This window comes from Sturnira hondurensis, unplaced genomic scaffold (genome assembly GCF_014824575.4).
Source record: "Sturnira hondurensis isolate 20B ecotype Veracruz unplaced genomic scaffold, ASM1482457v3 Scaffold0021354, whole genome shotgun sequence".
Classification (NCBI taxonomy): Eukaryota; Metazoa; Chordata; class Mammalia; order Chiroptera; family Phyllostomidae; genus Sturnira; species Sturnira hondurensis.
In genome coordinates, this window is record NW_028093985.1 from 3,378,794 (window position 1) to 3,402,700 (window position 23,907).

The following is a 23,907-nucleotide window of genomic DNA, read 5'->3' on the forward strand; positions in this document are numbered from 1 at the left end:
AAAAAGACTTACATAAGACATATACTAAAAGTAGTACTTTAAAAAGTTGTATTTGCATTCTTAAGCCTTTGCCAATTAAGTAAGATTCAAAATGCAAAGCTAAGTTTATATGAAAATCATTTATAAAGCAGACAAGTATACAAAGAAACTTTACTACCTATTAAGAAAATTTTCTGATTTTGATTAAATAGTTGATTAAAAATTGGCAAGCAGAGGTTGACCCAAGATGGCAGAGGAGTAAATGGAAGTTACACCAAGTTCCTCCCAAATCCAATCTAGAATAACAACTAAATTGTAGAGAAATCATCCTGAATAACCAACTGAACACCAGCTGGAGAAAAAGCCTTTATAACCAAGGACAGACAGAAGAAATCACCTTACTGCAAGACTGGTAGGGAGTGCGAAGATGTGAGAGGGCCCCAGCCTGTGGTACTTAAGTCCAGCTGCCAATTGCAGCTTGATTAGATTAACAAACTGGTCAGTTTGGGGGTTGATTACTTTAGCAGCTAAGGCAGAAAATGTAAAGCAGCAGTGACAGTGGGAAGACAAAGAAACACACCCCAAATGAAAAGAAAAGAGAAGTCTCCAGAAGAACTAGATGAAATGGAGGCAAGCAATTTATCAGATAGGAAGTTTAATGATTATAAGATATTCAATAGCATGAAAAAAGACACAGAAACCATAAAAAAGGACCAGAGATAAATAATGCACTAAAATAAATAATACACTGGAAAAAATAAACAGTAGGTTAGATGAAGTACAATATCACATCAGTGTTTTGGAAGACATGATAGAAAAAAAACCACAGAGCAGCAAAAAGAAAAAAAGGAATTACAAAGTATGAGGAGAGCTTAAAAAACATTTTAGACACCATGAAGCATCATAGTATCTGTATCATGGGAATGCCAGGAAAAGAGAGCAAATGAAGGATCGAGAACCTATTTGAAGAAATAATGACTGAAAACTTCCCTAATCTGGTGAAGGAAAAAAGTCACACAGCCCAGGAAGCTCAGAAAGTCTTTAACAAGTTGGACTCAAAGAGGCCTATGGCAAGACACATCATAATTAAAATGATATAGCTTAAAGGCAGGGAGAGAACCCTAAAATCTGCAAGAGAAAAGCAGATAGTAACCTACTAGGGAGGACTAATTAGAGCTGACATCTGATTATTCAACAGAAACATTTCAGGCCAGAAGGGAGTGGCATGAAATATTCAAGGTTATGAAAAGCAAGGACCCACAACCAAGGCTACTTTACTCAGCAAGGCTACTGCTAAAAACTGAAAGAAAAATAAGAAGCTTTGCCAGACAAGAAAAAGCTAAAGGAGTTTGTTTATACCGAACCAGTACTGCAACAAATGTTGAAGGGTTTGCTTTAAAAAGTAGAAGAAAAAAAAAGGGAAAACAGTAAGCCAATAAAATGGCACTACATACATATCAATAATCACCTCAAATATAAGTGGTTTCAATACTCCAATCAAAAGACATAGAGTAACTGAACGGTTAAGAAAACAAGACCCATATGCATGCTGCCTCCAAGAGATTCACCTCAGATGGAAAGCTACACACAGACTAAAAGTAAAGGGTTGGAAAAAGTTCACGCAAAAGAAAAAGAAAACAAAGCTGGGGTAGCAATACTTACAATCAACAATATAGCCTTTAAAACCAAGGCTATAGTAAGAAACAAAGAAGGACACTACATAGTGTTAAAGGGAACAATCCAACAAGAGGATTTGACCCTAGGAAACATTTACACTCCCAACATAGGAGCACCTAAATATGTGAAGCAAATCTTGATTGACCTAAAGGGAGAGAAGGACACAAATACAGTCATAGTCAGGGATTTTGACACTCTATTGACTTCGATGGGTACAGCTTCCAGACAGAAAAACAAGGAGACCGCAATCTTAAAAGACACACTAGATCAAATGGATTTCATTGATATCTTCAGAGCATTTCACCCCAAAGCAGAAGAATATACATACTTTTTCAAGTGAACAAGGAACATTTTCTAGGTTAGACCACATGTTAGGACACAAAACAAGTCTCCATAAATTTAAGAAGACAAATCTTATCAAGCATCTTCTCTGACCACAATGCTATGAAACTAGCAATCAATCCCCAAACTCTGCAAAACATGCAAACACATGGAAGCTAAATAATAGTCATTAAACAATGAATGAGTCAGCAATGAGATCAAGGAAAAACTCAAAAGATACCTTGAAATGAATGAAAATGAGAAGCGACAATCTAAAATCTGTGGGGCAATGGAAAAGCATCCTTAAAGGGGAAATTCATGGGATAACAGGCCTACCTCAAAAAACAAGAAAAGCCTAAATAAACAATCTAACTTCACACTTCAAGGAACCTGAAAAAGAGCAAAGCCAAAATTAAGTACAAGGAAGGAAATAATTAAGATCATAGCAGAAAAATAAACAAAATACAGTCCAAGAAACAATACAAAAGATCAATGAATCCAAGAGCTGGTTCTTTGAAAAGATAAACAAGATTGACAAACTTTAAACCAGACTCATCAAGAAAAAAAAGGGAAAGGACCCAAACAAATAAAATCAGAAGTAAAAGAGGAGAAATAACAACCAAAAATATTATGACCAGTTATAGGCCAAAAAGCTGGATGACCTGGATGAATGTGATAAATTCCTAGAAACCTACAAGCCTCCAAAACTAAATCAGGAAGAATTAGAGCATCTGAATAGACAAGGTTACACTTAGCAGTAATCAAAAAACTCCCAGCAAACAAAAGCCCTGGACCACACATCTTCACAAGTGAATTTTACCAAACATTCCAGGAAGAACCAACACCTCTCCTTCTCAAACTATTTCATTAAACTCAAGAGGGAGGGCTTCCAAACTCATTTTATGGGCCATCATTATCCTAATTCCGAAACCAGATAGGGACACTACAAAAAGAAAAATAAAATTGTAGGCCAATGTTGTGGACCACTCCGCCTGGTTCTAGGAATGGTAACTCTACCCTCTGTGGCTAAGGAGTCAGTGACCTCTGGAATGTGAGCCATAGGAGACAAAGCTTGTCTCTGGTAGCAAACGCTGCCTCAGTTTGCTGAGGCTCTAATCCCCTTGAGCCTGAATGCCTGCTGGGGAGAGGCGCAGCTCCTTGCCTTGCTAGAGCATGTCCTGGGGAAAAATCTAGCATCACAAAGACTTCCTGATAAACCTGTGAAATCTGCTCTGCTAAGAGTGCTTTCACTCCTATGTTAAGGGTTTAAGCAGGAAACCCTAAAACTCTGTTCCTGACAGACTCTGACTCATGTTTTAAGCCCTCAGATTTCTTTGAAATGTTATCTACTGTTTGATCCTTGCCACCCCGTATTCCTGTGTATTACAACCCAATAAAAGCCCCTGGAGGAAGGGGCTCACCTTTTTCCCCTGAGAAACTGGCCACCTCTCCTCCCCAAGCAGATCATGTCTCAGTCATGTTTACTCTCATCTGTGGCACACGGGGGTACTTGCAAGGAAAGTTGCCCCCGCAGGCCAATATCTATGATGAACTTAGATGCTAAAATCCTCAACAAAATATCAGCAAACTCAATACAGCAGTGCATCAAAGAGATCACACACCATGATCAAGTGGGATTTATTACAGGAATGCAAGGAACTAAAAAGTTATTGCACAGCAAAGGAAATCATCGACAAAATAAAAAGACAACCTACTAATGGAAGGACATATTTGCCAATACATCTGATAAGGGATTAATATCCAAAATTTGTAACATATTTACAAAACTCAACACCCAAACCACAAACAGTCCAACTGAAAAATGGGCAAAGAACTTGAATAGATACTTCTCCTAAGAGGACATACAGATGGCCAACAGACATATGAAAAGATACACAACGTCACTAATCATCAGAGAAATGCAAATCAAAACCACAATGAGATATCATCTTACAGCTGTCAGAAGGCAATCATCAATAAATCAACAAACAGCAAGTACTGGTGAGGATGTAGAGAAAGGAGAACTCCTGTACACTGTCGGTGGGAAAGCAGATTAGTGCTACCACTGCGGAAAGTAGTATGGAGACACCTCAAAAAATTGAAAATGGATCTGCTTTTTGACTCAGTGATCCCACTTTTGGGACTGTATCTGAAGGAATCCAAAACACTAATTTAAAAGAACATAAGCACCTCTATGTTCACTGAAGCATTAGTCACAATTGCCAAGGTATGTAAGGAGCTCAAGTCTCCCTCAGTAGATGAATGGAGAAAACAGCTATGGGACAATTAAACAATGGAATTCTATTCAGTCATTAAAAAAATACAATTTTACCCTTCACAACAGTATGGCTGGACCTGGAGAACATTATGCTAAGTGAAATAAGCCAGTCAGAGAAAGACATAGGCCATATGATTTCACTCAGATGTGGAATCTAAGCAATACAGAGACAGACTCACAGATGGAGAGCAGATGACATTATGCTAAGTAAAATAAGCCAGTTAGAGAAAGACAAATAACCATCTGACTCTACTCATATGTGGAATCTAGTGAACTAACAAGCAAAACAGAGACAGACTCATACATGGACAGCAGGTGACAGCTAGGTGGGGAGCAATGGGAGGTTAGTGGGTAGAGCAATGGAGCAAAAAGGAAAAAGGACTTAGGATGTGGACAAGTGTGGTGATTGCTCAGCAGTGGAGGGTGTAAGGGGATGAAATGGTAATGAAAAAATATATAATAAAGATGAAATTTAAAAATGGCAAACAGATAATAGCTTTATTTTGATATTTAAAATGTTAAGTAGTAACGAGTATATTTTGCCACCTAGTTATTTTAAAGTAGCTTTCTAATAAGGGTATGTCAAATTTAACATAAAAGAAATTAAGGTGTTAAATAAGCAGAAATTCTTCCTAAAATTAGAGGAAAAGCACCCAAACCAAGCAGACCCTGAGGTAGCACAGGGGGAAATTTCATTATGGCAAACAGCAACACAATTTTTAAAAGATCTTTAAAATGAGTATTGGGTACACTTAGATGGCTCAACCATGAGAATCTTCTGGTAAGCAACTTTTTTTCAAATCCATTTCAAGTAAAATGTATTAACTTTGTTTCCAAAATTGTTTTCTGTATTATTTCTTCAGACAGAAATCTTTAAGCATCTCAGTTTGAGAATAAAACTTCCTTCTGAAAGTATTCAATGGAGCTTCACATGTAAACTAGCGAGCCTTCAAAAAGGGTAAGTACAAATCCACAAATACTAAATTACAAAACTGCCTAAAGATTCCCACTACAGAAAATCAACATCTGTAAAAATTACCATTTCAATTCTTTCTCCCTAATTGTGCATTTTCCTCTGACTCAAGTCTTGGATAATTTCCAAAATGTGGGGAAAGTCTGTGTGGCCCAATGACCAGCAAAATACCAAGATCTAGTAAGGCTGTTCCCTTATGGACATAAAGGAATGTGGTAATTACCACAGACTATTAGAACAAAAACTTAAGTTTCATACAACTTTTAGTTTTTAGATAATTTTCACAAGCACCACTTCATTTCATCTCAAGGCAACAGAGATGGCCAAAATATGTATTAATGAAAATAAAACCACATCTTTTAAGAATAATTTATTTAGTGCTATCTTAAATCCTAGCAAAAATGCAGAATATGAATGAACCCCACACAATAAAGCCAGCAAGCTATTTCAAAAGAGAATTACTGGCCTGGCATATGTAAGTCCCTTTCTGTACTTTAAATTGAAATAGATCCTTCAAATTTAAGAATGACCTCAGGAATATCTTCCACAGGAGCCACTGTCTAATATCACAATGAATTATGTAATTTCTAATATACTGAAAAAATTTGTATCATAGAATTATCTTTTTAAAACTTTTCTTGTAGTGAGCAAGTCATCCTGGAATAAATACCAAGGAGGACAAATCGCCAGAGCTACACAGAAATATAGACCTCTATATTGTATTTTTGCCAGAAGACATTCTAACACTAATTCTAAAGATTAAAAGAAAAAAAAAACTTCAAAAACCACATATCTCCCCCATAAAAATCTGTTTTACAATACTCTAAATTATTTCAACTGGAACTCTTATGTGCCCAACTCTTTTGGCAGAAGTGCTTGCTGGCCAAAAGCTCTGGTTCTCAGGTCAGACAGACCTAGGTCTGAATGCTGGCTGCTACACTAATTAGCCATTTGACCTTGGACAAGTTACTTAACCTCTCTGTGTCTCCATTTCCTAATTTGTAAAATAGGATAATATCGTTAAACTCACAGGACTGTGAGAGTAAAGAGGAGATATGTATATAAAGTGTTTATTACCACATCTGGCATACATTAATTCTCAAAAATGGCAGTTATCATGATCATCACCACATTATTATTTTTCAAAAGGTCTTATAAGATAGAACTGCTGGTGTGGTGTGGTGTGGTGTGGTGCGGTGTGGTGTGGTGTGGTGTGTGTGTGAGAGAGGAAGGGAGGGGGACAGAGAGAAATGGAGATGGAGGAAGAGTGGGAGAGAGGGAGGGAGAGAATAGGAGGGGCAGGGGAGAGAGAGATGTACTAATATATAGAGGTTATCACAATGAGCATAAGGATCTCCTGGGAAAGAACGGAAACCTCAAACTTCTTCCAAATATTGGAAACTGAAATTTACTTAAACCAGCCAGGGAAGCCCTAACAAAGGCCCAATAGCAACAACAGCAAAAAGGCAATGAAGGCTCATCTGATGATATCAGAGGAGAAAGACAGGTCCACTATTCCAAGTGTCCTGTCTAACCATCATAAGGACAGGTGGTACAATGAGGAAGTAACTATTAATTGAATGAGTTGACATGATAGAAACCTGTTGGGAGCCACCCTGCCTGGTTTTAGAAGCTGTAACCACCCCCATGGCTAAGGCTGAGTGAGCGACCTCTGGACCATAAGCCACTAAGCAGACAAAGCTTATCTCTGGCAGGAGCACTGCTTCTGCTCCTTTTTACATAACTGGCCCCCAATGCTTGATCAGTTAGCCAATGATGGGTAAGATTCCCTAAGGGGGGAATGACCTAAGACAGGCATGATCACATGGAGGCCCCAGGGAAGGACTTGGAGGGCTATGGAGAAAGGGGGTGATGGACCCCCACCCCTCAGCTATGACATAGCCTGAGTCCTCATTCTGTCTGCAAGAAGTCTCCTAATCTCTTGGCTGCCTTACTACCCCTGCCTGACTTAAGCCTGAAACAATGCTGGCGGTAGGTACCGCCCTGTGCTGGAAAGGGCAGTTTCCCTAGGGCAATCCAGCCTAAGAAAGAATGCATAAAATCCTGTGAAACCTTTGTTTAGAATGCTCTCAATTAAATAAGGGTCCAAGCAAGAAGTGAATTTGTTCCTCAAAGTTTTATAGGTCTTTAGCTATCTGACTGTGACTCAAAATAGACCCTCAGAGTTCTTTGTTATCTATTGTTTGATCCTTATTGCCTGAGAATAATTAATGAGCTTTACCTGTATTCCTGTGCAAAAGGAACCTAATAAAAGTCCATTGAGGAAAAGGCTCTTGGTCCTTCTCCTTTGAGAGACTGGCCACCTTTCCTACCCAAGCAGATCACATCTTGGTAGACTTATTCTCATCTGTGGCAGCTGGGGCAGTGGGGGGGGAACCCTAAGGGTGGAGCCCCCCCCAAGAAACCCAGATCAACTTTAAAGTACAACACTCCTGGGTTTATCATGATTGCATTATTTTGCTTATTTGTTTTTACCTGGGGGTAGGGAGAGGGTCGAGGCAGATCCTGCATATTGACTGTCATTTTTCCTTCTTTAACTTACCAGTGTCATGCAGCTACTAAGTAAGAGTGCCAGGATTCAATTCCTTATTTGTTAGACCCCAGAATCTAGTATTCAAACACTAATTAGTACAATAAAATGTTCTTTTGGACATTCCATGGGCAGGAAGATGAATTCATATTTGTCTTGCATATATATGGTAGTAAAACTAAGATGATATACTCTAACCTGCAAGAAATGAGCTTATGGAAATTATTTTCAAACATTCAGTCTACCAACAGTAAATGATAGAAAGCAGAATCAACATAAAACTGAACCCTAAGAACCCATGAACTAAAAGGTAGTATAGTCTCAGGCAAGTTACTCAATTCTAATCTCAACCTCGGCTCTCTCTTCTGTAAAACAGTACTTCCCTCACCTCTCAGGATAGTAGGAAGAAAATAAAGCACATGAAGTACAAACAAAATAATTAGTTCTTAGTGATCTTCAATAAATAGTACAACTCCAATCATTGTCATTATCTAGTTATCATGATCATCATCAACATTACCACAATGCCTTAATATTTTGATATAAAATTTTGAAGAGCAATACACTATTACGTGCTTAAATAGTAAAATTAAAAAATTAATTTCTACCGTCAACATTCTTTAGTGATATTGAAGAATGAAATAGAAAACATCTCCCTCTTTATTTCTGGTCTGTGGAAAAAAACTTTGCTAATTATGTCTGGTGATAGCATTTGAATTTTCTCCCTCTTAGATATTAGTTTAACAACTCTTTTTAGAATTCACATGCAATTTAAACTTTTACTAATATGTTACTTAGTTGGCACATACCATGTATTTTACATTAAAATTAAGTAATTAAGTATTAATAAGAATAACCATTAACAATGATTCTTCCTTCCATGCCTATGAATAAACTATCTTTAGAAATCAGAAAGGACAAGTTCACAATGTATCTGGAACCCTGCTGCTGAACCTCTTTCCTAAGAATTCAAATTCACCAAAAATCTGTTATCTCAGCTTTACGCCACAGTGCTCTGAAAGAGAACCAAAGATTCTATTGTTCAAAGACACAAAGAAATCAGTAATATGGAAGAAATACGTTTCATATATACTTCTTCACTCAAAAAGGAAATACAAAATGGGAGCATGGAAAACAGAAAAACAAGCAAAACAAAAATGCTTAATTACACAGAAAAAACTAGCCCTATATCAACTAAGCCTTGAAAAGTCATCTCAGTTAAAAATATAGAAATTAATTCTACCTACTAACATTTTTAATCATTATTAAGAGGGCTGGCCCTGATTAAAATCACAAACTAGGCCACTTTCTTTATGAGCACATTTATGCCACTCTCACTGAATACAGAACTCTTCATCCAGAAACAAAGTGGTAAAATTTAGCAAATTTAGTCGTGACTCAAAGCTCATTCTTTTTTCCACTGTCATAAATGGGAGGGCACATCAGCCACTCTGGTAAGTAATTTTAAATATATAATCCCATGTGTTCTTTTACATGCACTAAGAGATACATTGTCACAACAAATTATGGTAGGCTGCAGTGTCTAATTCCAGGTAGGCCCAGCTCCAAAGCAGTAAGATTCTGGAATTCTAGCTTAAATAATTCTCTCTGAAATAATAGAAAACTGTTTCCCCTTTTTCCATGGTTAGATGCTTTTCTAAAGCTAGTAATACCAAGATAATTAAGAGTCACAAAGGTTTTAAAACCAATATAATACTAAAGGTAAAACAAGGAGAAAAAGATGGGCATCACAGTCAGTTTTCTTTATGCTGAGAAAAATTCAGTCAATAATGAGACAATAAAAACTAACATATGATCAAGGGGGGTACTGGACAGAGCAGGGCAAAGGGAAAAAAACTGGGACAACAGTAACAGCATAATCAATAAAATATACTTAAAAAGTAAATTAATTTTTAAAAAACCTAACACATGATTAATATCAAAAAACAATGTGCCTGTGGTACCCCAGGCCAGACTGGTTTTTCTTGTTTTGTGTGTGTACATGTTTTTTGTCTGTCAACCAAAACAGGTGTTTCAACTACAACTCTGAAACCCAAATGAACAAGTACAGACAAGTATGTGAACAAGTGCCAAGTTCTCTTGAAATCATACTCAGGAATGGCACAGTACATTTATAACTTTCCCTATTCCTTGTTTTACCGTAATATAATGAGTTACCTAATTATGCAGATTCATTAATAGCATATATTTCTTTAGTCTACTTACTACTTACAGAAGTCAAAGACTAGCTTTAAACTACAAGAATGTGGCTTATATATTTATATAAGAAAGACTTTCTAAAGGCTTATTATTCAATAGCTTCATATTTACGGAAAAATGATTTGCAAATGTTTACACTAAGACTTTACCCAAATGGTTATAGATGACTACAAAAATTAACATTGAAGCTTTTAAATATTAGGATTAAATGACTTTTATTATGAAGCAAATCCCAAATATGAAAATCAAGTCTTGTTTTACTAAAAAGGGCACATTTTGTTTTCGTCAACAATTAAAAATATTTATCACAGCTAATTCCCTCAGTACAGCTCAAGTGTCACAAACAAAATTATTTCAAAAATTTACTTCGGTGGTGCTTTAATCTTTATCACCCAAACAATGTACAATTTTTCAGTAACACATGGTATATCAGAGGATGGAAGGTAAATGCTGGAGACCCTACCTTGTGCTGTTCGATGGCATCTACCCACTGTTGTCTGTGATCTGCATCCTGAGCACGAAGATACCAAACGCTGTCATTTACACTAATATCAAATCGACACTCATCAAAATCATGAGGCTATGGGGAAAAAAAGTAGAAAATGAAAAGCTAAACTAATTATATTCTTAGAAGTACCATACTCTATAGTAAAAACAAGAACATACGTGTTCTGGCTGGTGGGACACTCTTATTTTTTTCTACTCAAATAACTTTTGTGAAGATGTCTCAGATAAAGAGCACAACAAGGGCATAGTTACCAAACACTACATTTTATTCACCATTCCTACAAATTAGCTGACATAAACTATAAACATATTTCAAAAAAAGAGAGAATATTTTTCATCAAATGCTTTTAGTAAGCTTAACTAGTGGAAACACTACTCAAAGCACAATTTTAAAAAAAGGTACAAAATAAGTTTTGGGAAAGACATTTACTTTTTCCTGCCTCAATAAGGTAAATTCTCATAATGAAGACTTTGATTTCATTAAATTTTATAAACAAGATATTGTTATATTTTATCACAAAATGATGTTAACATTTCCTCTCAGGTATCTCAAATTAACTTCTAGGCTTTTATATCTTTGAAAGTAACAGCCAGAAGAATTTTCAATAAAAGCAGAGATAAGATGAACACTATATCAGACCTATGTAGGATAGTTTGAGGAAACTGCATCACAATGGAAAAATTTAGTGAAAATGTCAATTATTTGGTTCAGTGTTTTACATTCTTCATAAGAATAGATAAAATTAAAATTTTATATCCTTGTTTTTGTGTCCAATGAATTAAAACATGACAGGACCACATCAGGTGCCATGTCTTCATCCATCAGATAGAGAGTTCAGCAAGTCCTCGATGTAACAAGACTCATTTGCTGAAGAGAAGCTACACATTGTACTTCCAGAGTTTATTGTTTATTCTCTCCCCATTTAACAGCATCATCTTTTATCTATCAGTTTATTTAGCAAAAATAATGTAACTCCACAGTGTTCTTTAGCCTATGGAACAATTTCTTTTAAAATTAACACAGCAGCCCTAGTGGGTGTGGCTCAGTTGGCTGGGTGTCATCCTGCAAGGCGAAAGGTTGCTGGTTTGATTTCCAGTTGGGACACATGACTGGATTGCAGGTTTGGCCCCTGATCGAAGCGACTAACAGAGGCAACTGACTGATTGACATTTCTCTCCCTCTCTTCCCTCTCTCTAAAAATAAATAAATAAGATCTTTAAGATGAAGACAACAAATTGTGATCTGACTGGCTAAAGCATACGAAAACATTTTCTGACTCACTATGTGCTGGGCATCATGATTAGGACCATGTAGGAGGTAGAGTATGTTCGAATGATGCAAAAGGAAAAAACAAGACAATGTGTGCCCTGCTCAATAATTATGAAAATACATAAAAGACATTTAATATTTGTAAATACAACAACTACTGTAAATTTAACTGAGTGCCAAATATTCAGAAATCTTAAGAATGGAGTCCAGTTATTGAGAAAAGCTTCTTGGAGAAAGTGAAGCATATACACTCTCTGAAGAACCAAGTAAGTAATTTAACTGATCAGTCTACTGTTCTAAGTAGCCCAAAAATCTGCTTTCTTGCACTATACTGTCTGCAACTTTTATAAATTTATGTAAATGGAACCAATATGTATTCCTTTGTGCTTCACTGCTTTTACTCACTCTAACACTTAGGTTCATCCATTCTGCTGTGTCTCACCAGTATTTCATTAATATACAGTAGGTGCAAATGGGCTGAAAACAGGGCAGGCTTAAAGTCTATATATATATGACATAGCAGTAGTTCTTTAGAAAAAACATGTATGATTAGTTAAGGTTGTATTTCCTTAAAACTGCATCCCACTCAACTTGAACTGTGGTACTACTAAAATCTCTCCTAACAGAGTCTTTAAAATTCTTTAGGTTATTTCTAAAAATTTCTGAGTTTTCTGATTGCTTCATTGTTTACCCCCATGTCCTGATCATAATGGTACATATCTCACATAAATTCATAGAAGTTCATTTCAATAGCAGTCAACAATCTAGTAAGATAACTACCCTAAAACAAAAAAACAAAAGCTGATGAAAATACTTACTCCATGAAATAGTATACAGCAATTTTAATACAGTGTATGAAAGATTAACAGTAACTACTTTAACATTGTATGATTAGAGCTCACTGTCTTAATTTGCTTACCTATAAATTTTTCTATAAAGTATATGTAATACTTCGTCAAAGAACAAAGTTTATTTTGAAAATATGTAGAACTTGTAGTTAAAAATGGTAGACTAAATGTATTCACCTGCATCCATTCATTCATCAAATCCATTTAAATAATAAGAAAAGGCATTACACTAGGACAAAGAAATAAAGGGAAAAATAAATAGAAGAATTTGATAAAAAAAGATTTTGATCAAATTTTAGAAGATGGAAAGGAGATGAGCAAATTGATATGTCACAGGCTATTAGGGAAACCTAAGTGTACAGTGGGGAGAAGACAGGCTAAGTAGCAAGTTTATTTGTGCCAAAGAGCCACAGAAAGAATAAAAGAATAAGAATCAATAATCTGAAGTTCCAGGTTTCTCTGAAGCTACAAACAGAAGGACTGATTAAAAGAAACATTTAGTCTGCCTAGATACCATGTCTAAAAATAGTCAAATTATCCTTCTAGCAGAAGACTAGAGGTTTTCTATTTAGGTATTTTGAACTTAAGGAACCCCTAAACTAAGGGCTATCAAAAAAAGCTGAAGAAAAGGGTACAATATTTAAAGCAGGAAGATTAAGGCAAAGTCTATACTGACTATTAAGACTCCTACCCCATTTTAATACCATATCCCTACCCAAAGCAACTAAGGCTCTTCTGGAACTGGGGCAGGTAATGTGTAGGATGAACCTGCAAAATCTTGAGCCTAAAGGTAACAAAGTGCTTTGGGGGGCGGTCCACAGAGGCATGTCAAAAGGAATAGGGAATGAGCTTGAAGGGATTTCCATTAGCCAAATATACAATTTGGTCATCAAAATACACAAGAACAGAAATAGATTATAATCCACTGAATAAATCAATAATGAGTCCATTTTAATAATAAATTGGACAAAAGGGGATGTTTGTTGTTTTTTTTTTACTGTAGAATGCTGATAAATGTAGAAGGAGTTTGTAGAGTAGAAAAACCACCATTTTGCCAACCTTTATAGAAAAGATTGGGTGGGGCAGGCAACATAAATAGCTGCAAAATCAAAAAGCCCTCTTCCCTGGCCTCCAGACTTTTACTCACTTGCTTCCTCTATTATTTTCTTTCTTTCTTTTTTGGATTACAATTTTTTTTTAAATCTTTTTTTCCATTACCATTTAGTCCCTTTATACCACCCTCCCCCCAGCAATCCCCACACTGCTATCCATATCCAATAGTCCTTTTCCCTTTTTGCTCAATCCCTCCACCCCTTACCACCTTCATTACTGTCATTTGTTCTCATCCTGAGTCTGTCTCTGTTTTGCTTGTTAAGTCTGTCCATTAGATTCCACATACAAGTGAAATTGGCCTCCTCTATTTTCTCTTGAAAGCCTAAGATGCATCTCAACATATCTAAAACTGACCACCTGATTTGCCTTGTTCCCCAAACTTCTCTCAAAGGATTCCAGATTTTTGGAAAAGGTAACTACCAAATGCTTAGACTTGAAATCATCTGACTCCTCATTTTTCACACCCCGTAACTTAAGGAACCATTGTGCTAATGGAAATCCTTCTACCTTGAAATAGGAGGAGGCGATTACTATTTCTTTTATAATAAGAATCAAAGAGACAAAACAAGACAAAAACATATATAGGAAAAGGTTAAATATACAGTATAATATTTACCTTCACTATAAGGAGATTATTGTAACAACAAAGGAAGTAACAGGTAAAACACCAGATAATGTTTACCATAGTTACTCAGTCCATTTTTAAAAGCACACAAAACTTACAGTTAAAAAACTGAGGAATGATTCATTGAAAAGGTGTGGGCTAGTTGGGCCCAGAGGAAAGACAGGCTTTTGACAGGGAGGAAGGGAAAGATAGTCTATTCTCAATAATGCAAAATTCAATGAGCAATGTTAGCAAAGAATATCAAGGTGCCAGTTAAGACAAGCAGCCAGGTTGGTATAGAGATGGTCATCTGTTCTCCCCATAACTACTCCGAGACAATCAGTATACTTAAGAGTTTCCCAAAGCCTGAACCTTTTTCATTCCTTGTCAATTCAGACTGCTAGCACCAAGAGCACATCAAATAGCAATTTCTCTGCCTTTATGTATGATGACTCCATTTATTTAAATGTCGGATCAACTATCAAGGTCTTGAGAGCAAGCAATTAAGAAAAGGAAATGGAACAAAACACTAGTAATATATACTCTTTACTTGAGCATAGCTATTTTTCTTGCTTTAGAAGAATGGTTCTTTAGCATGCATTGACATCACCTGAAGGTTTGTTAAGACAGAATGCTGGACCTCATACCCAGAGTTCACACTTCATTACATCTGGGGTTAGGCCTAAGAATTTGCATTTCTAACAAGTTCACAGTTGATATTGGTGCTACTTGGCCTGGAGATCACAGTGTGAGGACAATATCCTCTGCCAAATCTTCCTCTTATTTAATACTTCTTTGTCTTAAAGGGGCACATTTTTTAGAAGTAAGGTTTGTAAAATGTTTGTGTTTTTTTTTTACTTTTTATTATGGGAATTTTCAAATTCATGCAAAAAAAAAATAAGAAAATGCCATGTACTACTATTCAGCTTTGATAGCTATTAACTCATAGTCACTCTTGTTTCATCTATAAATGGCCCTAGTAGACACCCTCCCAAGTGGATTGTCTTTTAAATTTTTTATTTATTGATTTTAGAGAGACAGAGGGAAAGAGAGAAATATCAATTTGCTATTCCACTTACTTTATTCACTGGGTGATTCTTGAATGTGCCTTGATTAGGGATCAAACCCACACCCTTGGCCTATCAGGACAACACTTTAACCAACTGAGCTACCTGGTCAGTGCCCCACGTAGGTTATTTTGAAGCATATTCAAAACATACCATTTCATTTGTAGGTATCTGAGTATCTATAAAATAATATATTTTGAAAACCACAAAGTAATTTTTTAAAGACCTTACTATTTTAAAATGCTTTTATGTGCCTTAAAACTTGCTTGGTGAGCTGACTAGATATAGAATTCAGTGTTGAAAATAATTCTTCTGAAAAATGAAGGCCTGGCCCATTGTGTTTTAGCTTTCAGTGTTGTTCTTTAGAAGTCCACAGTCATTTTGAATCCTCATCCTTTGCTCTGATTGTTTTTTTCCTCTGAAGCATCCAGAATCATGTCTTTCCAGCTGTCTAACTCACCGCAATGACGTATCTTGAATACGGGTATATTTTCATCTATCATGCTGGACCTTTCTTGGCCCTTTCAATGTGAAAACTCATGTCTTTTATTTCTACGAATTTTTCTGGAATTCTTTCACTGAAAATTCCTTTCTCCTCTGATCTCTTCTCTTGATGCTCCTGCTGTTCAAATACCAGAGCTCTTGTGATGGGATGGGGTAAAGTGAGGTCTCTGTATCCAGTTTACATACTTTCCTTAATCCATCATTCAATATGATTCCTTGCTTTCAAGTGTTTCTAGTGCCTACTGTCCAACTCGCTAGGCCCAGAGACTGCTGTTTTATCTTCTCTACAGAATAAATCTCCCATCTTTGCCAGGTTAGGGGTAGGTCAATCACCCAACTGCCAGAGTTGAGGGGAAAAAAATCTAGGGATCCAACTAGTTTCTTAAACTAATTATTTAATGCAACCTCATTTTAACCAACTTCCACCCCAAAATTCTTATTTCAAGAAGTACCTTGTACTGCTAAAATATTATGTGATTGTTACGTAAATTTACTTCTAAGCTTCTGAAACTGATCACTTAGAATTTGAGCTTCTCAGGTCTACTAAATAACTTAGCACTTGTCCATACTTTTTTCAACTTCTTTTTTAAAATCTTTTTTAAATTTAATTTTATTTTTTTATTTAATTCTTGTTCAAGTACAGTTTTCTCTTATATTCCCAGTCCTCCCCACCTCCCTCCCATTTCCGCCCCCCACCTTAGTTACTGTCTATGTGTTCTTTATACTTATTCATGTGAGTCCTTCCTCTTTTTTAAATCTTTTTAATATAGATTATTGATTATGTCATTATAGTTGTCCCATTTCCCCTCACCCTGCACACCCCCTCCCCCACCATTCCCCCCTTTAGTTTATGTCCATGTGTCACAAGTTCTTTAGATTCTATATTTTTCCATACTATTCTTGCCCCCCCCATTTTCTACCTACCGTCTATGCTACTTATTCTCTGTACCTTCTCCCCCCCTTTCCTCCTCCTACTCCCCTGTTGCTAACCCTCCATGTGATATTCATTTCTATGGTTCTGCTCTTAGTTTGCTTTTGTTTTAGGTGTGGTTGTTAATAACTGTGAGTTTGCTGTCCTTTCACTGTTCATATTTTTTATCTTCTTTTTCTTAGATAAGTCCCTTTAACATTTTATATAATAAGGGTTTGGTGGTGATGAACTCCTTTAAGTTGACCTTATCTGAGACATGCTTTATCTGCCCTTCCATTCTAAATGAAAGCCTTGCTGGATAGAGCAATCTTGGATGTAGGGCCTTGACTTTCATGACTTGGAATACTTCTTTCCAGCCCCTTCTTGCCTGTAAGGTCTCTTTTGAGAAATCCGCTGACAATCTCAAGGGAACTCCTTTGTAGGTGACTGTCTCCTTATCTCTTGCTGCTTTAGGATTCTCTCCTTCATTTTTATCTTGGCTAATGTAATTATGATGTGCCTTGGTGTGTTCCCCCTTGGGTCCAACTTCTTTGGGACTCTGAGCTTCCTGGACTTCCTGGAAGTCTATTTCCTTTGCCAGATTGGGGAAGCTCTCCTTTATTGTTTGTTCCAGTAAGTTTTCCACTTGTTACTGTTCCTCTTCCCCTTCTGGTACCCCTATAATTCAGATGTTGGAACGTTTAAAGATGTCCTGGAGGTTCCTAAGTCTCTCCTCATTTTTCTGAATTGTTTTTTTCCTTCTCTGGTTGGATGTTTCTTTCTTCCTTCTGGTCCACTCCATTTATTTGAGTTCCAGTTTTCTTTCCATCACTATTGGTTTCCTGTGTATTTCCCTTCATTTCACTTAGTTTAGCCTTCATTTGTCATCTAATTTGTGACTAAAATCAACCAGTTCTGTGAGCATCCTGATCACCAGTATTTTGAACGGTGCATCTCATAGGCTGGCTATCTCTTGCACAGGTCACTTAGAAGTATTGGCTCCAGGGCTTTAAGCTGTTCTTCTTCTTGAGCCATAATGTTTTGGTCTGTTCGCACCTGTTACATATGAGTGGTAGAGCCTTAGGAGCCTTAGGTGTTCACCAGGGTGGGGCAACCCAGTTTCTGGGTTACAACGCTGTATGTGGGGGCAAGGTCAGAGAGGGGCAATGGTGCTTATTCCACTCTCTCTCACGAATTTTGGTTCCCTCTGCTGCTTCCCATAAGCAAACCAGGCCTCCCTGGTGCTGGCTCCCAGGTATGTGGGCTTGTGCACCCTCCAGGACCCTGTGGGTCTCTCCAAAGAACTTTCTGTGAGTTTAGGAGCCTCTCCCGGCACCTCGCCCCCTGAAAGTTTTTCCAATTGGTACTTTTAGGCTTTATTTCCTGGTGCTGGGGCCCTGGTTTGTGCGGTCTGTCTCACTGCTTGTTCCTTCACCTGGTTTATCTTAGTGTGAATGTGTGAACGCGATCAGCCATCCGCCTTGCACCCTCACTGGGTCCTCCCCGTTGCTACCCCACACCTGGGATCTGCCAACCACCGCCTGCGCACCTGGATCAGTCTGGCCGTTTTTTCCTATGAGACCCCACTCACAAGCCGCTGACTCCGCCCCTCTTACCAGTCTGGCTGAATGGTTCGTTGTTTTCAGACTTCCATACAATTCAATTTTCTGTCTGTTTTGGTTGTGTTTTTGTTACTAAAACTTTGTTGTCTTTAAACTTGGTTGTGCAAGGAGGCACAATGTTTCCACCTACGCCTCCATCTTGGCCAGTTTTTCCAGCTTCTAAAATGGTATCTTCCACTGTCTCTTCACCTGTTCCCCTCTTTGGGTTAAAACTTTTTTTAAACTTCTTTACTACTCTTTACCCAGAAACATTTCTTAGTTTTTTAAAAGCCAAATGAAACCACCTGAATTCTTACATGTAAAACTGGGTTTACATGTAAGTTTCCAGGAATCATTACCCGACCCTGTACCCCACCCTCAAGACGTGATCACTTTAGACAGTGTCTTAATTTCTGGATGAGCTTCAACTGGTCATGGTTTCTTGGTCTCTTGGTTTCTTCGGTTTAAATAGTCAATTTATTAAGTGATCTTTTTAAAGTGATGAACCCTCACTAGTGGTGAAGTGTAATTATAAAACAAATAAATGTTGGGTAGTATAAAGTCTAACTTGGGGACCAAGAGAATATCTCATTCTCTATCAGCCATGGTTTTCTTCCTTCAGCGAACCAACGAGACTTCGTAGTACTCACTCTAATGAAGAAGATCACCAGCAATACCAACCTTCCTGAATTCACTACACCATGAGTTGTTAGGAGGTAATTTAAAGCCTAAGTCTTCGTTGCTTTAATTTAAACAAGAGTGTGCAACAGTAAACCCAAACTAAAAAATTAAAATGAAATTTAAAAACCCTGAGAAATGTTGCCTCTTGTACAAAAAACCAACAATATCGGTATCTTTGCAAAACTATACTAGAAAATAAAGAGCCTTCAAGGGCTCCTAAGAATTCAGAGTACAACATCAGCAAAATATACATTCAAATATGTTTTTCTGATTGTGACAACAAGTTTGTGTGCTCACAGATTTATACAGTATGTTAAACCTCTAACCCTGTGACTTTATTTGGAAATTAGGTAACTGGAGATGTAATGTTTGGATGGAGTCACAATGGAGTAGAACAGGCCCCTAATCCAATATGACTGGTGTTCTAATAAAATGGAGAAACTTGGACACATATACACAGATAGGGAGAGTACTGTATGAACATGAATGGAGTGACTGGAGTGGTATATATACATCTAAAAGCCAAGGAACACAAGCAACAGAAGATAAACCAACCCTGACAACACCTTGATCCAGACTACTAGCCTCCAGAGACAATAAATTGATGCTCTTCAAACCACCCAGTTTCTGGTACTTCGTTATGGCAACCCTAGCAAATGAATACATTTTGTAGTTATATAATTTTGGGTAAATCATTTCAATACTCTGGGTCCCACATTTCAATAGGTATCCCTTTTTACATTTTCCTTCTCCCAAAACTTACCAAATATTTGAAATATTTCCCCTGTGTTCAAGTTATTCAAGTTACATTATCAGAGTTATACTCAATTTATCTAAAGATGGAAGATAATATTCCCAAGTGAACTGTGAAACAGGTATCATTAGTTTCTCAAGGCATAAATCTTAGTGTAAGATTCTAATTTATTTAGAAACTCACTGGCAAACACTCCTCAAATAAGAAATATTTATCTAGTATCTTATCTAGTGCTCTTACTTGTTGCATATGCCTTCCTCTTTCCTTCAGTTCTTACTAGTTGCTCAGTATAGCAACACGGCACACTTCATAAAAGGCCAATTGCTGGGATTTCTCACTGGCCTGGAGTTCTTTTATAGTAACTACTTATGGCACTGCTCATCTCTGATGATATTCAATTTGCTGAACATCATTCTATAGCATAACTTATTACTTTACAATTCCACATTCAAAAACTTCTCAGATCTACCCTGGCTGGGTGGGCACAGTTGGTTGGAACATCCTCTTGTACACCAAAAGGTTGTAGGTTCAATCTCCAATCAAGGCACAAGTAATTCATTTTTCACAAAGTGAACACGTACTGCTTTTCTTCTCCCAATTCTTTCACATTAAGGATCATTTCTAGGTAACAAATTCTCTCAAGAACTACCCTGTCCCTTCAAAGTATTTCACCCAATTTAATACCACACAGCCAAGGAACATGATTTGAACATTTAAGAATGACTTAATTGTTAAACTAAATAAGAGTGAGGTTAACAATGAATTAGGTTCTATCAGAAAAGGTAGGCTCAGACAACAGGTTCACCAACTAATAATACATGTTAATGAATGGTTACAGTAAAGTCACAATGCTACAAGTCCAGATTTCTTTTTTAAATTAATTTTTATTTATTTAATTTATTTATTTTTATTTTTTAAGATTTTATTCATTTATCTTTAGAGGGGAAGGGAAGGAGAGAGGGAGAGAAATATCAGTGTATAGTTGCCTCTCGTGTGTTCCCCACTGGGAACTGGGCTGCAACCCAGGCATGTGCCCTGACTGGGAATCGATCCATGATCCTCTGGTTCACAGGCCTGTGCTCAATCCACTGAACCACACAAGCCAGGGCCAGATTTCTACATAAATCAATTTTACTAGGGTGTCATGTGTGTAAATTCATCACTGATATTTCTTTTTTGTCTTCAGAGATGAGGTGATATATATAACAAGCCATATTTAAGAAAAGCAAAACAAAGAAAGAAATGCCTATTTAATAGATATTAGCAATACACTTTTAAATTAACCTAAATACATATTCTATTTGTAAACTTCATTCTGAGAAGTTCACTAAATTCAGTCATATTTTCTAATTTCCTTGAAATATATAACAATGAACCTGGAGGCCCACAGGCAATGGGCAGACTCAAAGCTGAAGGAATTCAGAAACACATACGCTTGTGTTTCTCCCTAAACCTGTATCACTATTTAAGACTACCGCTCAGATTTTGCTGCCTCACTGACCTTTTCACCTTCTATGCTACTACTTAGTCCAGTGAGTATCTTCCTAATGTCTCCTTTCAAACTGTACAAATTGTTTCACTTGCCTAGCCATTTCTTTGACTATGTACTACAGTGAAAGAGCTGGAGGAGCATTTGAAATCTTGCTCCCTGACATACATCCTCAGTTTGGCTCAAATAAACTAAAAAATTCTCTATAGGTTTGGATGTTTCTTACATTGACATTTACTTAGCATAGCCAGCAGGATTCCACAGAACCCATCCAGGACTACACTACCCTGGAAATCTGGACCCAGTGCTAGGTACAAGCAAGGGCCCTTTGTGCCCCACCAGCTCTTCACTTCACATCAGGTGAACTTGGGTGAGTTTCTCTCAGAATTGAGGGCCTCCTTGCTTTAAGTAGGAGGCCATGACTTTATTAGGGCTGTTCCTAGAAAATCCTCAAGGTAGATAAGGGTTGAGATAACCTAGGGACAGAAAATAAATAAATAGATAGATAGATAGATAGGTAGACAGATAGGGGTTGCTGCTTTTAATTTGGCTTATCAGATTGCTTAGTGATTCTGAACTCTTTGGTGGTTAAATGAGAGACTAAACTCCCTTAGCTTCAAAAAGAGAAAAGAAACTTGCTTCCCCATCCCAAATAGCCAATGGCGTGAAAACAGTTGTTTCATGCCCCTGAATTTGGAGTGGCGGAGATGGGCATTCAGAGTTGTCTACTGTGGCGGCAGAGCTGATTCAGACAAGCCATGGGGGGAGCCTCAGGGAGAATGGTGGGGCTCCCTGGAATGGGTTCACACCAAGAGGGGGGCCTGAGAGAGGAACTCATGCTTTGCCAAGTATTACGAAGGTATTTGGGCTGATTTTTCCTCCAAGTTTGTTCAGACTCTACAGATCTCAAAATTTACATGGGAAATCGTGCCTCTGAGGCCAATGAGCCCCATGACTGTCAGCCTGTCATTAATAATGAGATGGCCAAAATGAAGATCATTTGATACTTCTAAATTAATTTTGTGCACAGTTGGAAAGGTAGCTATAAAATTAGGCAGAATATATGAAAAACCTATTTAGTTGGACTTTCAAAGCTTCAAAGAGGATTTAGATAAATAGGTCAACCTGTGATATTGTTTAGAAGTCAACTAAATTCTTTGAAGTATTAAAAATGGCCACCCTTATTTTAAAAGGGGGAAGATCATGTGGAACTTGATTTAAGGGAAGATAAACTGGAAATGCCTCCAGGGCATTAGGATTCAACTCTTTTTTTTTTTTTTTTAAATAAGCTAGTGAGTTTTTCTCCCCCATGGCTAAAAGGTCTCTGTGTCTGTATGTGTCTCTCTATATACGTTTTGTATGTGAGATAATTTTCTACCTCCAAATGGTATTGTTAAAATAATTTAAAGGCAAGCATTTATAAGAAATGAGTATTCTAAAATTGTCAGGAATATGAAAACTAACACAAATCTTAAATTTTAAGTTTATGTTATCTAAGATTAATCCTTAGTAAATAAAAGCTAGCTTAAGTTTGTTGTTTTAGGTAAAACACACACTGCCTTTATTTAAGTCCATGTTAATAACTGACTTTATGTCTAGTCACTATGTTTCTAATGTTTATAAAATGTCTTATATTTGCCAGTAAATGTCTATTTCTAGAAGCTATAAAATTTCTTCAGAAATCTACCAAGCTAAAGAATGGTAATTGCTTAATTACTAATTTTCAGCCCTGGCTGGTGTAGCTCAGTGGATTGAGCGCAGGCCTGTGAACCACACGATGGCAGTTCGATTCCCAGTCAGGGCACATGCCTGGGTTCGGGCCAGTTCCCAGCAGGGGACTCATGAGAGGCAACCATACATTGATGTTTCTCTCCTTCTCTCCTTCCTTTCCTCTCTAAAGATAAATAAGTAAAATCTTAAAAAAAAAATAATTACTAATTTTCAGTAGAAACTAAAGTTTTAAGAGTTAACAGATGGGAGGTGAGAGGTGATAACGGGGAGCGGGGGAAGGATGAAGGGTTTTCATAAACAACTATAAAAGACACATGGACAAAACGGGGGGGACGGTGGAATCAGGGGAAGGAGGTGGGGATGTCTGGGGTGGCAGGAAGAGATGGGAGAAGGGAGGCAGACAACTGTACTTGAACAATAAAATTTTTAAAAATAAAAAAAGAAAACTAAAGTTTTAAGGGTCAAAATCTCAATACATGTAGGAAAACTTCTAGGGTATAGTCTATGGGCAAACAATGGTTGTAAATAAAACAAATAGGTCTATAAAAACCTCAAGACAGCAGCTTGCTTCTTTCCAGCTCTCTGGTTCCCCATTTTTTGGTTTTTGCATTTCTCCATTCATCACAGTACCTTTAAACTAGCCTTAAATGAAGGAACTTAAGAGCCGACATCATGGAAAAGAGACATACCACTGCCAAAGTTTGATAGAGTCACTTCAAGAAAATGTGAAGTTGATAACCCCTTCCTTTCACAGAGAGCTCCCAGGAGACAGGTACTTTAAAGATCATTTGCCTGCAACCCTGGAGATTTTGTTTAATGAAGAGGGCAT

General features: G+C 37.1%; 1 protein-coding gene across 3 annotated transcripts in view; it reads right to left on the reverse strand.

Moving 5' to 3' along the window:
- The window catches only part of CERT1 (ceramide transporter 1), a 112,409-nt gene that overhangs the window by 77,674 nt on the left and 10,828 nt on the right, over window positions 1-23,907 (reverse strand). For all 3 annotated transcript variants that reach the window (XM_037032290.1, XM_037032288.1, XM_037032289.1), the window contains one exon: window positions 10,463-10,579. In XM_037032290.1, the coding sequence (XP_036888185.1) occupies window positions 10,463-10,579 (117 nt within the window). The remainder of the gene's footprint in view (window positions 1-10,462; window positions 10,580-23,907) is intronic.